The sequence below is a fragment of the Dermacentor albipictus genome, chromosome 1, assembly GCF_038994185.2.
Source record: "Dermacentor albipictus isolate Rhodes 1998 colony chromosome 1, USDA_Dalb.pri_finalv2, whole genome shotgun sequence".
NCBI lineage: Eukaryota > Metazoa > Arthropoda > Arachnida > Ixodida > Ixodidae > Dermacentor > Dermacentor albipictus.
This window is the reverse complement of record NC_091821.1, coordinates 491,181,353-491,195,150: the sequence shown is the minus strand read 5'-3', so window position 1 is coordinate 491,195,150 and position 13,798 is coordinate 491,181,353. Positions and strand designations below refer to the sequence as shown.

At 44.4% G+C, this 13,798-nt stretch overlaps 1 protein-coding gene across 5 annotated transcripts in view; it reads left to right on the top strand.

Annotated features, from left to right (window-relative positions):
• The window catches only part of LOC135912388 (chymotrypsin B-like), a 142,054-nt gene that overhangs the window by 41,365 nt on the left and 86,891 nt on the right, over positions 1 to 13,798 (top strand). For 2 of the 5 annotated variants that reach the window (XM_065444848.1, XM_065444833.1), the window contains exons 2-3: positions 3,175 to 3,243; positions 4,694 to 4,772. The exons of 2 other annotated variants lie outside the window; for them this stretch is intronic. In XM_065444848.1, coding sequence (XP_065300920.1) covers positions 3,175 to 3,243; positions 4,694 to 4,772 — 148 coding nt within the window. The remainder of the gene's footprint in view (positions 1 to 3,174; positions 3,244 to 4,693; positions 4,773 to 13,798) is intronic. One more of the 5 variants, XM_065444842.1, reaches the window with a different exon arrangement.

Genomic DNA, 13,798 nt, shown 5'->3' with positions numbered 1-13,798 from the left:
GACCTAAGCTTTAACGAGCGGGAAACGCGGCGCAAGCACTTCCGTCTGGCGCTCGATTGAGAAACGAGTTCCCGGAGAACAGCAGCCACTTGCTTTGCGGGAAACTGGATCGGCGAAATTGTACGCGAGTGCGTAAGTCGCAAAGAAGAAGGTAGATTTTGCACACGGCACACGTTCACAACAAAGAGCGTCATTTTAATACCAGCGAGATGATTTTTTTTTTGTTTTCAAAGTGGTACTGTCAAATTACAATTAAACATGCATGAGTGCTTTTTATTGCTCTTTTCAATGTAGAACCCTTCAAAAGAGTTATAATGCAACCATGAATGTCATCAGCATTTTATGGGCGAATTCAACTCGCTCCTGTTTTATTTTAGAAGTTGCCTATGCTTAGCGGAAGTACTTGTCGCGAAGTGGTCCATCACGCTGCTCACGTTACAGATGCAATAAATTAGGTGCTCTTGAATGAACCAAGGTGAAACGTTTCAGTACAATGACGGCCTGCGCCCTGCATAATATATTACCTATATTTTCTGAAAACTTTATGTAGGATGGTACGTTGATATATTATTCCCAGCGCGTTACTGTGAAGGCTTAATAGGAAACCTATAGTTAGCGTGAAGTCAAATTTAACTACATGTTTATAATAACATAAAACAGCATGAGGATGGTTCGTGCTTGCTGTGCGTCGTTTAATTCTCTCCTGCTAACGCCAATAAAACGAGAATACATAATTGCATGGCCGGTGAAGACCTCTAATTAGTTAAATGGCTCGAAGAGAAAGAAGGACATCTTGAGAGCGGACTCCACGCCTTGTGATCTCCCCGACACGAACGACAGGAAAACAAATTTTCGCTACATCTACAACTTTGGGCATTGCTTTCTTATCAACTGATTCCATGGGATCATCTTAGGGGATTACTTATAAAATACACTAAGTATCTCTGGCATCTCGCGCAGATTCCAGAGATTATTACTCATACCGCATCAACTTCTGATTTATAACCCATCACTTGCTGCTCACCTGGGCTGTTGTCCCCTTAATTATTTCGTCAGATGATACTAAGAGACCGTTAGGTAACTGGTCTTCACTCGCGAGGAACGCCTTACGTGATATTTCAGGCCTCCATTGCAATATGCACATTCTAAAGTTTAAACTTTTACGAGTAGGCCACCTTTACGAATGTCGCCCTGTACGTGTAAGGGTTCCGAACTGAACCAGTTGGTTTAGGTACATTCTGGTGAAGCAGCGCACATGACGGGACGGATGTCCCCACCGCTTCCACACCGTCAACCACAGAAGTTTACGGACCACGGGATCTCAGAAAACCTTAAATTTCTGAACAGCCTCTAACAGTACTCAATAAAACCGAGTATGGCAATGTTGTTAAGGAATACTGGTAGATGCATTAGCTGCGAATACTAGGCTGGGTTGTGAGGCTGCGCAGATATTCAGCATTTTCTCAGATTTCGTGTTCCGTAAAATTTTGCGGTTGACGGTACATTAGTGGACAAATGTGCTAAATACACTTATGTTCTCCTTTATCTGTGTTTATTGCCCTTACTTATTGTAAAGAACTACTAGAATATTCAATTACGTTTGTCGCTAAAGAAACGCAATTCTCCAGAGGCCTTCGAGGCCACAGCTTGCCCTCAATGGTCAACTAAATCCGTCCCAACGTCTGCGCGGTTTCACAAGCACTTAAGTGTTCGTTTGAACTCTGACGTCATCAAAGGTAGTATTAACACAGAAAACATTACTAAGTAGGTACAGGATGCCGCTTTTCACCTGAGTCGATAGCCTGAACATTGGGTAGTTACACGCCCGCGCACTAGTTACCGCCTTCGAACACTCTCCTACTGTAGCCTTTTCACATCCAACAAATGCAAACTTACCTGGGAAGACTTACGTCATCTTTCTAAAAACACATTCCTGCAAGTGTTGTTGTGAATATTATGTTTCTTGTGTTGCTTGGAATGTATTTTTTACCGTTCAAGGCTATAGCATTCCTGCTTTTGCTATAAGTATATAATTTTTTTCTTGCAGCAAGTACGTGCCATGACTATGTTGACATGTCGCTGCGTGTACTTAACAGGCAATCGGGACCAGTCAAGCTGCCGTTGTGCAGTTTTTACCCTACCATCCTCACCGCTTGTGTACATCAGTGTATTTATGTCGTTAATAAGCTTACTTTATTGGGTTGTCTTCTGTTTTATCTTTATTTACTGCTCTAACCTTTCGAAAAAAAAAACGGATTATTCTATTATTGATTGCTGCTTAAGAATCGCACTTCTTGCGAAGCCTACACTGATTCTGAGGTCACAGTTCCCCATCGACGAGACCACGCGATTAGGCTGTACGTGCCGCCTTTTGATGCAGGTGGTGTAAAAATGGCATGATAAAATTAATGTAAGAATAATAGTTATTGACATCGTACAGGCTGATCAGCATAACAATGCACGCATGCTGTCAAATCATGTACAACTGAGGCAATTTTTTCGCCATTGATGTACTAGACACAGTTCATTGAGGTAACTCACCAATACAGCACTAGAAGTCTCTCAATTCAGCTACAACAGCATCGTAATATATGGAGTCGGCTGTTTTTTACCTATCGCGAAATGGATCCGGTGTATGACAAGCAACTGTCGCTGCTGAGGCTTCGTGCAAATTGGTTGCTTGCTCTTTACACGCAGTGCTTCACTTTAACCCAAGCAGCCTCCTTGCGCCAGAAATGGAACACGCACTGCGTTAAACGTTCCAGTCTTTAGCCGCAATCTCTCGTTATCGTTGCCGCCCAAGTGCTGGCTTCACTCTTGGGCGCAAGTAAGAACGGTAAGAAAGATTTATTCACCAAGAAAGGCTTAGTTGTGTCGGCTTATACGTTACCGTGCACCAGCCCTATTCCGTCACAGTATTTTGTTGTAGCTTCTACATCCGGTTGGCGAGCGTGTTTATGTTTAATCGTATCCGCATCGTAAACGATTAATGCAAGGTGGGTTGTTCCTTATTTTCCTCGCACGAATACCAAAAAGAGGAAAACAAAGTTACGCACAGAACGAGTTTGCTGACCAGGAGCAAGTAAATATTTAAGTACCTGAAAACTTGTGCCGGTCCTGTTATTTATGGACAGCAGGCCGCACTGCAACACACCACTTCTTTCCTACTTGCAGGGGCCGCACCAAATTATTTTCTCCCTCTGCTGTCACTCTGCAGCTGCATGCCTCATACTTTTACCACAGGTGTGTGCCACGTTTACTTTCGTCGATACTCCGTTCCATACGTAGCAGGCAATGCTGTGGAAGCTACGCAAGAAGTTCGGGCAAGAAAAGTTATCACTCCGCGCATTCCGTCTATGCTTCGCTGCGCGCCAGCAGCATCCGCTCGCGTGAGCATGCAAGTGCGGCTCCTGGCAACGGGTTGCACATAAGCACCCCAAAAAATAACGAACATAGAAGTCACCTAAAACAGCGCATTAGCAGCCGTATACCACAGGGCGTTCGTTTCTCAGGATTAAAGCATATTTCATTCATTGTTGAGCCTATATAAACAACAGTTGCGCACAATTGGGGTAAAAAAAATATCGAACTACATCCAAGTGCGAGCGAAGTCATTGCAAGAAGTATCTCCAGCCTCCACAGCGTCGATTGCTACGTATGAAACGGAGCATAGTCCTCCCGAAAACCCCTCAGGGCTAGAAAGTTCGTACGAGAAAACTTTAGCCAATCCTGATGACGAACATATTAATTAATAATAATAATATTATGGAAGGTGGCTGTCCTTTGGCGAAAAACAGTTTTCAAGAAAAGCTTTGAGAATTCGCCTGAAGATATTCTCACCTACTTGTAGTTACCTTCATGAGAGCGCTTCGCAAATATATGCCACCTGAAATTGAAACCTGAATATCAGAAGTCAATTTTGGTAGTGCTGTGCAGTGCCACGTTCGTGCTCCCACCTAGAAATCCCCTCAAGGGCTTCGCTCGTGATCAAGAAAACTCGATCGTACCTCTTTATACGGCAACAATGATCGATTTTACAACGTAAACTGCACATTTGGTTTCGATAGACGCCGTGGGGGAGGGGTGGAAAATACTTTTTACTATGTGAAGTACTTTAAAGTGCCACTTGAAATGCTTTACGTATTTTGTTTCGTCTAGTCTAACATTTACGATAAGCACCATCATACTGTACGAAAGTAGTCAACAAAATTTCAGTCTACTTGCTACAGAATGCAAGCTCTATGCGAAATAATGAAGACCATAGAAAAAAGAAATACACATGAGACCTCATACAGATGTTTGAATTAGGATTCCTGCAATTTCGAAATGTCCCTGAAGAGCACGAAAAAAGTGGCAATGTGCTCACATGTTGAACTAAAGAAGCGGCGTTTCGTTTTTCTTTTTCTTTTATTGTTTGTATTAGTTCGATCGCGGTTTCTCTTCCGCCGATTATTGCCGAAATTGTATTCAATGTCGTCGCTAATATAGTTCGCATTGTACTGAGCCACTGGGATGCAAATACTGCTTAAGAAAAATAACACAATAAGCAAAGTATGGTCCGCTTTTTCTTATTTCTTACTCTACTCAATCTTGGACGACTTCAGAGCTCGATTTCACATGATGTGCAGTGCATCTGCTGTATGTAATACGAACAGCGACGAAGCATGCAGGATTAAACCTAAACGCATCGCAGTTTTCGCAGGTCAAAGCCCAAGCAAGACTGCTGCAAACGAAGTCGACTAGGCATACAAGGAACACTACGTGCCACGACGGTAACCGCGTTTCGGCTCCCTCCCGTCCTCCTTCCATTGTCATTTTTACTAGTAGTATTACTTATGTTATTCCCTTTTATTATCGTTACTACGTATTCTTTGGTAAACTTCTTATTTTGGTGAACACGAAAATTGGCGATTTGAAGAATATGACAAAATGACCCTGCTCAAACACTTTTGGTTCCAAATTCTTAAAACCTGTTTGGTGCATTTTTGCAACATATTATAGGGCTCCGCAATTCACATGGTACGAAAAGCAGTCGACAATATTTCACCTTTGCTCGCGAACACATTGATGAAGTTGGTTGAGTGACGGACCACGACTACGTGCTTGCTTGATGTGTCATTACGAAAATTAATATTTACCGCGAGATGAAGTATTCTCTTCGTAGAATCATTTAAAATAGGTGCCATTTTTAGCCTGCCCGAGATACGTCCGTAGCGCGGACTGAAAGTCATAGCAAGGTTGTTTCTTCAGTAACGAGTTACATATACCATATCACCATCCAACTTCGCGCAAATCACAAGGCTTTTACGTCTTGATTTCCGCTACTTTCGATATATATCCGTTTTAATAGGTGAGAGGAGTGCGATGTCAAACAACATATCGTGTTCTCACTGCTCGGTGACGTGCTCCAGTGTAGTTGATAGCTGGTTAACAGGAGCACACTATTCCCTCCGAGAATTTTTCCCACTGTCTCGGTTCGAATGAATGACGACTACGCTTTCACCGTAAAGAGACGCAAGCTTAAGCTTCAGACATTAGGCAAAATCACAAGCACCTCAATACGTGGCTCCCTGTCTACTGCGGCGCCTTGTCGCAGAACAATGTGGCTGTTAGCGCTATAGATGCAACGAAAGACAAAAGAGCTGCCTGATACTGCCATAAATAACGCTGCTGCTTTTGGGAATAGCGGTATCGGCGCCCTGTTTGTGTTTTGGGAATGCGTCAGCCTGACAGTCGTCTTTTGTCCTGGTTTCCAGACTATTTGTCCTACTTACAGGCACGCTTCAAGCATTCGCTAGGGTAGTGAAACACCGGCTACTATAGGTTCGAATGAGCGCGTGAAGCTACATTACTGGTTGTTTATTGCTGTATTATGGTGCCGAAACATTGCGCACCTGAGCGAGCAAAATTTGTGACCTGTGTGTCAAATAACAAATATATCGATAGCTCACCAATAGCGTTTAGACGGATCAACTTAAGCCATAACTTTGACAATACTGCCACCGCACTGTTGAGTTTATTTTAAGGCTTGGAATACGCACGCGAAACACATCTACGAATACACTTCTATGCTCTTAGTGTTCGAAGAGTGCACAAGGCGGTAGTTAAGGTTGAAGTAAACTTTTGAGCACGATGTATCCTTTAGAAATGAAAAACGTTGGGTGCTCGCTTTACCCGTGGTCTTAGCAATGCTGACCATTGCCTTCGCAAATTTCGCGTTATCATTCATCAGAGTGGATTGCGGACTACGCAGCGTATGTCCACGCAATCACCTTACGGAATTGCACAAGCTGTTTGCCAAAAAACTGGAGGACGCTTAAGCTTCGCCTTCAAGAGTGGAACGCGGCAGCGTTCCCGTACCCTTCGGCGCAGCGACTACGCGCCCCGCATCGGACGCGGTGGGCGTCGAGCAACGCAGCGTTCGGCGCGGCAACGAAATGTGCGCCTGAGCAAGCGACGCACGCCTGAGCCTTAGAAGAGCTCGTTTCTAAGGCAACACCGCATTCACTAGAGGCGCGTTTGTACCGCTTTGAAGCATAGAACTCGTGGCTCAGTGTTAATAAAGACAAAAAAAAACTCTTGGCTCAGTGGTAGCGCCTCCGTCTCACACTCCGGAGACCCTGGTTCGATTCCCACCCAGCCCATCTTGCTAGTTGTTTTTTATTCATGAAGGGCCTGCTGGGATTTATCGCTCACGGCCAACGCCGCCGACACCAACCCCGACGCCGACGACACCGGCTTTTCTGCTACACGAGCTCCTTAACGTTGTCGCGTTAAAAGACTGCGTGCCGGCTTATTCCCCTTAATTAACATCCTGCTTGATTTTTACTCGCACCATCTTCTCCTGCCTGAGCCCGTCCCTATCGACGTCTCTCTGAATCTTTAGAGCATCCCTATTCAGCTGTCGTATTCGCTTTGCAAGTGAAAGCAACTTTCAGGAAAAAACTAATTTTAATTATTTCAGCCTGGTGACTATGCCAACAGTGCCCATAGCAGTGACATCAATTTCACAACTTTGTATCGCACGACGGCATCATACCTCCATTGAGTCACCTCTCCAGGCACTGTCAGCATCGTTCGTAATGCAAACTGCGGAGCTCGCAGCTTTGAGGGCATGCAGTACGGCGCAGCGATATGCAACAGGCACGATTATTGGAATTCGTGCTTACTTCTGCATTCTTCATGTTCTGGCAAAAACCAGCGCTCTTTATTTTCAAAGGGGCTCTGGAAACTGTGCTCGTCTTGCAGGACTCGCTGATCATGACCCATTCCCAAAATATTTTTCTCCAATTACCATTACAGTCAAGGTGTGACATCATCACCACCAGCCTATTTTTATGTCCACTACAGGACGAAGGCTCCACCCAGAAATTTCTGATTACCCGCAAGACAGGGGTAATTCAACTTGTACATACATACGCAAGTTCGAATCAGCTAGCGCAGCGTGTGACATGAACGTGATCAACGAATCCCGTCTGAAATTATCTATGTCACTGTTGCTCATGTACTTCTTTATGCGACTGGAGCGCTTCCGGTGAATCAAGTTTCCCTGCGACAAACTCGTTATGGAACTGAAGCTAATCTGTTTATTTTTTATTGGCACACTTCAGGTCCCTCGCATTGCTTGTTTGCTTATCTTGCATTTTGATTTCTTTAAATCTTTCCTATTCTCTAGTGCATAGTAACGAGCTTAATATTTACTCGATAATTATATCTGTTATACCGTGGATTTCACTCTGTTTCCTCTTTCTGAAACATTGGGTTCGTGTCAAACGTCATGCACACCTGGGGTGCTCTGTGTACCTGAGTGTGGAATTATCAAACACGAAGCAATGCGTGTATAACCACGTGCGATAAAACGTTTGCAAGTATCTCTCGGTACGGTGCGGGGATGTGCGACCGGGCACATTTTTTTTCGCAGGATTTATGTAATCGCATGTTCGAGATCTAGATGTGTGGCCACTTATGCATATATGGGAGGTGCAGACAATCATGGCAGATGATTCCTAGAATGTTGCCTTTGGACACTGCAATATTCGGTATTTGAAGTAGGCCTGCGCTTATATTTACAGGAATCAATCGCAATTCCACGGTACACCTGCGCATGTTATTGCAAGGTTTTTTTTTTTTTTACTCCCAGCCCGCACTGAACTTATTTCGCATTTCTAAACGTTTTTTTCTTGGTCAGTGCATATTCATCAGCTTTACTTAAGGTTTCACAATGCCTCTAAATTTCTACACATCCCTCGCATAGTGCACCTGACCCAGAGAGCATCGCACAAGAGTTGCATCGACTGATGTAATCTGTAACGCATCCTTGAGGAGCAAATTTGTCTTTTGAGCAAGCTGCTGCCAGTTTATTATTTTCTGGCGAGGTCTTTTCACAACGATATAGGCACTACAACTCAAATTTATGTCTTCCTAAAGAAACGTAAATGACCTATTCTGGAAAGAAGGCCAAGATTTATAACAAGTGCGAGGAGCCTGAAGTTTCCTCGCCGTTTTCTTTGGTCTTCATGGCTGTACGAGTCTTAAAGGGGACAACTCCAGCAAGCTGCCATGGGAGTGCTTTGTTCCTGGCGCCCGTGTGTTGTTCACTCCTCAGCACACTTTTCTTGAACTGGGGAGACAAACGAGGTATATTTCTGCGTGCTTTATTTATTCACCACAGCCGCGTCACAGTGAATAGGACATATAGCTTCGTCACGCTTTTTCTTCAGCACCTCCGAAAATACCACATAGCACGCTGGAGGATGTCCTGTGAAAGCACCTTATATTACATCGTAATAGAAGAGGGCAAATAAACCGATGAGGCCGCTTTTCGTACAAACTTTCTTGAAAAGAACCGCCAAATATTACTCTTTCGTTTGAGCTTCCTCTAGTGAAAGACGACTTCGGCATCAGACAAATATTAATGGGCAGCAGAGTGCTTTCCCTAATAGGTGTCATTTTAAACAAGAAATTTTACCTGTCTCCACAATTCCTCAACAGTGGAAACTTTACGTAACGCAGTCGTCATACAATCTAAACAAAAATAATGTTGGCCAACCTGGCATAGGCAATGGTAGAAAGTATTGCTACAAAATTTGCTTAGAACATTTCCACCATTCAGGTTTCTTTATTATTTACAAAACAGCCTCTACTGCTTGAACATCTTTTTGCTTGTTGCTCGTTTATTCCTGTTGATCCCTTACCCTCCCCCGCGCAAGGTAGCCAGCCTATAATTTCATTGTTACCATCCCTGCCTTCTCCCTTTCTTTTTCCTTCTTGTCCACATCAACATGGCTGACTGCACGAGTGGCTCGTTTTTAGAACTCGCGTATAATGTATGATTGGTCACGACGTTGCTTTGAAGTCATTGCACCACGAACACTACCTATCGGTTGCTGCTTCATTTTGATGTATGTAAGGCATTCAATGTATATCAGACGCATACCTTATGTACTCTCCACCCTTTGCTTAATGCCTCCCGTTAGGGTTGAGGGTATCTTTAACTAACTAACTAACTAACGAACTAACTAACTAACTAACTAACTAACTAACTAACTAACTAACTAACTAACTAACTAACTAACTAACTAACTAACTAACTAACTAACTAACTAACTAACTAACTAACTAACTAACTAACTAACTAGTTAATTAATTAATTAATTAATTAATTAACTAACTAACTAACTAAATGAATAAATAAATAAATAAATAAATCCTATTTTATGCTTGTGTTTGCCTTCACCGACGTCCACCCACAAGTTAAATTTTGCCTGCCTTTCTTGCTTGTCGGATGTCATTCGATCAGTGCCAAGCTGATGTCTGTAGAAATGTGGAAGTGGTATGGGAAGCGTCCCCATTCTTTAAAAAGGGCCCTATATTTTGCCGGTGTGTCGTTAGCGCAGTTTCAGTAGTTCTACAAATGTTTTATCTCCTTTGTGGATAACGTTTACGTTTCACTGGTGTAGAAATGTAGGCCACTTAGCTAATGGCTAACGAAACAGGAAAAAGAGATTCCGCGTTGTTTCGACTTCTATGTCCTGCGTATTGCGCTTTTATCCTAGACAATATTTACGTTTTAAGAGCTGCAAGGAAATAGGACTTGTGTAGGTTGGAGTAAAAGCTTATTTTAATAAAATGAGACTTCGAAATATTACGCGAGTGAGTGCTGGAAAACCCACCTATTTAGGTTTTTCTCTACTCTGCGATCGCAACTAAGCAGCCGAATTGCTATATTCTGAGGTATTCCAGTTATGAACAATATTCATTCTCGTACTGCATACCTTACTGGTTAAGAAGGAGAGTTAGTTCGACATATCTGCAGGTGCACAAAAGTATTTGTGGATAGAACGGCAGTCTAACTTTCTTAGACGTTCGAACCGATTAGCCTTGTTCAGAAATTATCCGGCACTGAGCCACTGAGAACTTACTGGTGCGATAGTTCAACGAAATCGTCAGTCCCTAACGAGTAAGGCTCTCGTCACGGGTTTTCAAGTTGGGTAAAAATCTGAGGCAAGTGTTTGCAAGTTATCTATGTGAGAACTACTTATAAAAATCATAATTACGTGGTGAAGTTCCGACTCTGAGCACATCGATAATAGTTAAAGGCCTTGTAGAGGGAGTATAAGAATTTCACAATACTTACAGAGATCAAGAGATGCATCGAAATGGCACATACGACAATCTCAACGTGAGACAGCACTGAAACAAGGTACGGAGTACGATATGCATGAAGTCTGAAAGCAAATTAGTGGCCGCTAACTACACATATTGCAACGTATTAAAACAGACGTAGCTCTTTAACAAAATAACAAAGCTGGTAACCACGCTGATATATAAATTTGGAGCACACTCCTTACGAAAAGAAGTTCGGGATGGAAGAAACTAGTCATATGAATATTTGCATTAACACGTTCACACATGTTGCATGTTAGCATATTTACAAATAGGAAAGCATGTGACGTCAGCAAAATTTCGAACAGGGCACTTAGCAGAATATACATTTGAATGCATGAGGACTGCGCCCCGTTGCCAAGTCGTAGCGCGGCACCTAATGTGATTGTTGGACAAGACGCTTTGACTTTCATTGAGCTTGTGCGAGAAGTTCGATTAGGAAATAAAAATCAGCGAACTCGGGTGATGAGTAAATAAAAAATTCGATAGAGACACTTAAGACTGCTTGCGTGTGGGAATGACAGTGCATTGTACAGTTTTGAGACCTCGGAACGTCAGGAACGCGGTCATTTTATGCACTCATGACGTGACACCACCTCTTCCCCAATTGGCTGCGCAGTCACGCGCCGATTAACGCATGCACTAGGCACACCTTTAGTCAGCCAGAACCGTAGAGCCGCCGGGGCGTAGGGGAAGTGGGCTCCGCTGGCACGCCGAAGGCCCAGATTCGAGTCCCACCCACCCCAAAATGTACCAAATATTCTTTTCAACGCCACTTTTTTACTATTTTTACAGGAACCTACAATCCAATTTACAATCCAAGCATATTAAGGAGTTCTTGCCTTAGGCGCTGTAGGCAATTTTTGGCGCCATCTTTCAGTCACGCCGACTACGACAAGTTTCCGTGTAATGGGACATATAATGATTTCGCATTAAAGTAGGGAACCAAGGCACGTAAGATGAATTATACCTATCTTTATACTTGTCATATTGCCTTCCGAACAATTTTTTTTTTTTTTTGCGAGGTAGGAAGTGGCATACATTCACCGACAATCAGAATACACCCTAATGTGAAATTTGAGCGCTGCTCTATACGTGTTTTGACCTCGCGATATATTGGCTGGCGCGTACAATCTGTCTCGCACGGCACGTTGCTAATGGAGCGACGAGTGGTGCGACTGCCTCGCTAATTGGTACATCGCAAGAGGCAGCACGCGGGTGACGCGTGGGAGCGATTCAGAGCAGCTACCGCAGATGAACAGCAGGTTTCCATTATCCCTCAAGAGAAAAGTGTATAATAGCTGTGTCTTACCAGTACTCACCTACGGGGCAGAAACCTGGAGGCTTACGAAAAGGGTTCTACTTAAATTAAGGACGACGCAACGAGCTATGGAAAGAGGAATGATAGGTGTAACGTTAAGGGATAAGAAAAGAGCAGATTGGGTGAGGGAACAAACGCGAGTTAATGATATCTCAGTTGAAATCAAGAAAAAGAAATGGGCATGGGCAGGACACGTAATGAGGAGGGAAGATAACCGATGGTCATTAAGAGTTACAGAATGGATTCCAAGGGAAGGGAAGCGTAGCAGAGGGCGGCAGAAAGTTAGGTGGGCGGATGAGATTAAGAAGTTTGCAGGGACGGCATGGCCACAATTAGTACATGACCGGGGTTATTGGAGAAATATGGGAGAGGCCTTTGCCCTGCAGTGGGCGTAACCAGGCTGATGGACCTCTCCTCATGCAGCACTTTCTATTGATGGGCTCGTTGCCTCCCTTATCAATGACGTCATCGGTGAACAGACGGCACGCGCGATTTTGCGCTTTATCGGAGGGATTGTCACCGCAGAAAGTCCCATATAAATTAATGGTAAAACGCGCGGCGCGCCGCCGGCGTTCAAAGGCAGCTGCGGCAGAGCGGCCTGACCAACTGGACGCGAGCCGCGGCGGCCGTCACGTGACAGCATGAAAATCTCGCTTCCTCTGTGTAGGTGCGAGATGTCCCTTGCTTTTCTCTTCGTCTGCAGAGAAGTGGCACTGCGTTTAAGTTCTTCGTTCTTTGTCCTTAACGCGAGTCACGTCTTACGATGATGAAGATGTCGTTGCCACTGATCATACTCATCTTGGTGTGTTCTGTTGCGGCATCACCGCCTTCCAAAGTTAAGGAGTGTGAGGTACGGGGTATTGCCTCCACCTCCTTCTATTCAGGATCTGTCTCGTCGTATAGAATCGGATATGACGTACTTTCTCCAAAAGCTTTTCCATCAGGACCTCTTGATTTAAACTCACCATGGTAAAAAAAAACAATCGGACACCATTACCACCGAAACCGGCGCAAATGAGGTCAAACCAAACAACCGCAAGCGCGAGCGATAGCTGACGCGAGCAGACGATAGTATGAAACTAGCGCAGTGTTAAGGCGGGGGGGGGGGGGATAAGGGGGCTGTAGCCCAGGGCCTCACATCGGACAGTAGGAGAAGGGGGCCCATTTATTCTAACCTGCTTAGTATATGCAACCATGGGCAACGGAACTTCGAGCGACATGAATGAAGCGAGAAAACCAGAACGAGCCGACGGGGCCCCCTGCCTAAAGTAACAGCATGCGTTTAGCCTGATCATTTGGGGAGAGCTTGTTGAGCTGCAAAAACAGGAGTCCTCGCCACACCGGTGGGGCCTTCTTTCTTACGAAGCGAGTTGCGTTTGCTTGGATGAGTTTTCGTGGTTTCCTGTCAGTCCGTCTGTCCAGTACTGTCTGGAGAAGAGGGGAAAAGGGGAAACACCTCAAACACGTAATGTGGGAAGAGGGCCTAAATCTCCCTTGCCCCTCGTCACCATCACGCCTCCCTCCACCTCTCAAATAGTTCCGCCGTTGTCCTTCTCATAGAAAGGATGTGCTGAAGTACCCAACAGTGCCTCCCATTCCACTTTTCGTTACCATGATGGTAATTTTTGTGGGCGAGGATGAGTCCGACAGCAGATGATGATGGGTCTGATGGCAGAGTCTAGGCAGGAAAGGAAAGAAGACGTCACACGTGCTTTTGTCAGCGTGCCGTGCGGCATGGAATTTTCACTGTTTGGGCTAGGGTTGTGGAAGAGTGAAGGGGGAAGTTGGAGAGCTGGACACAAAGGCCTGCCT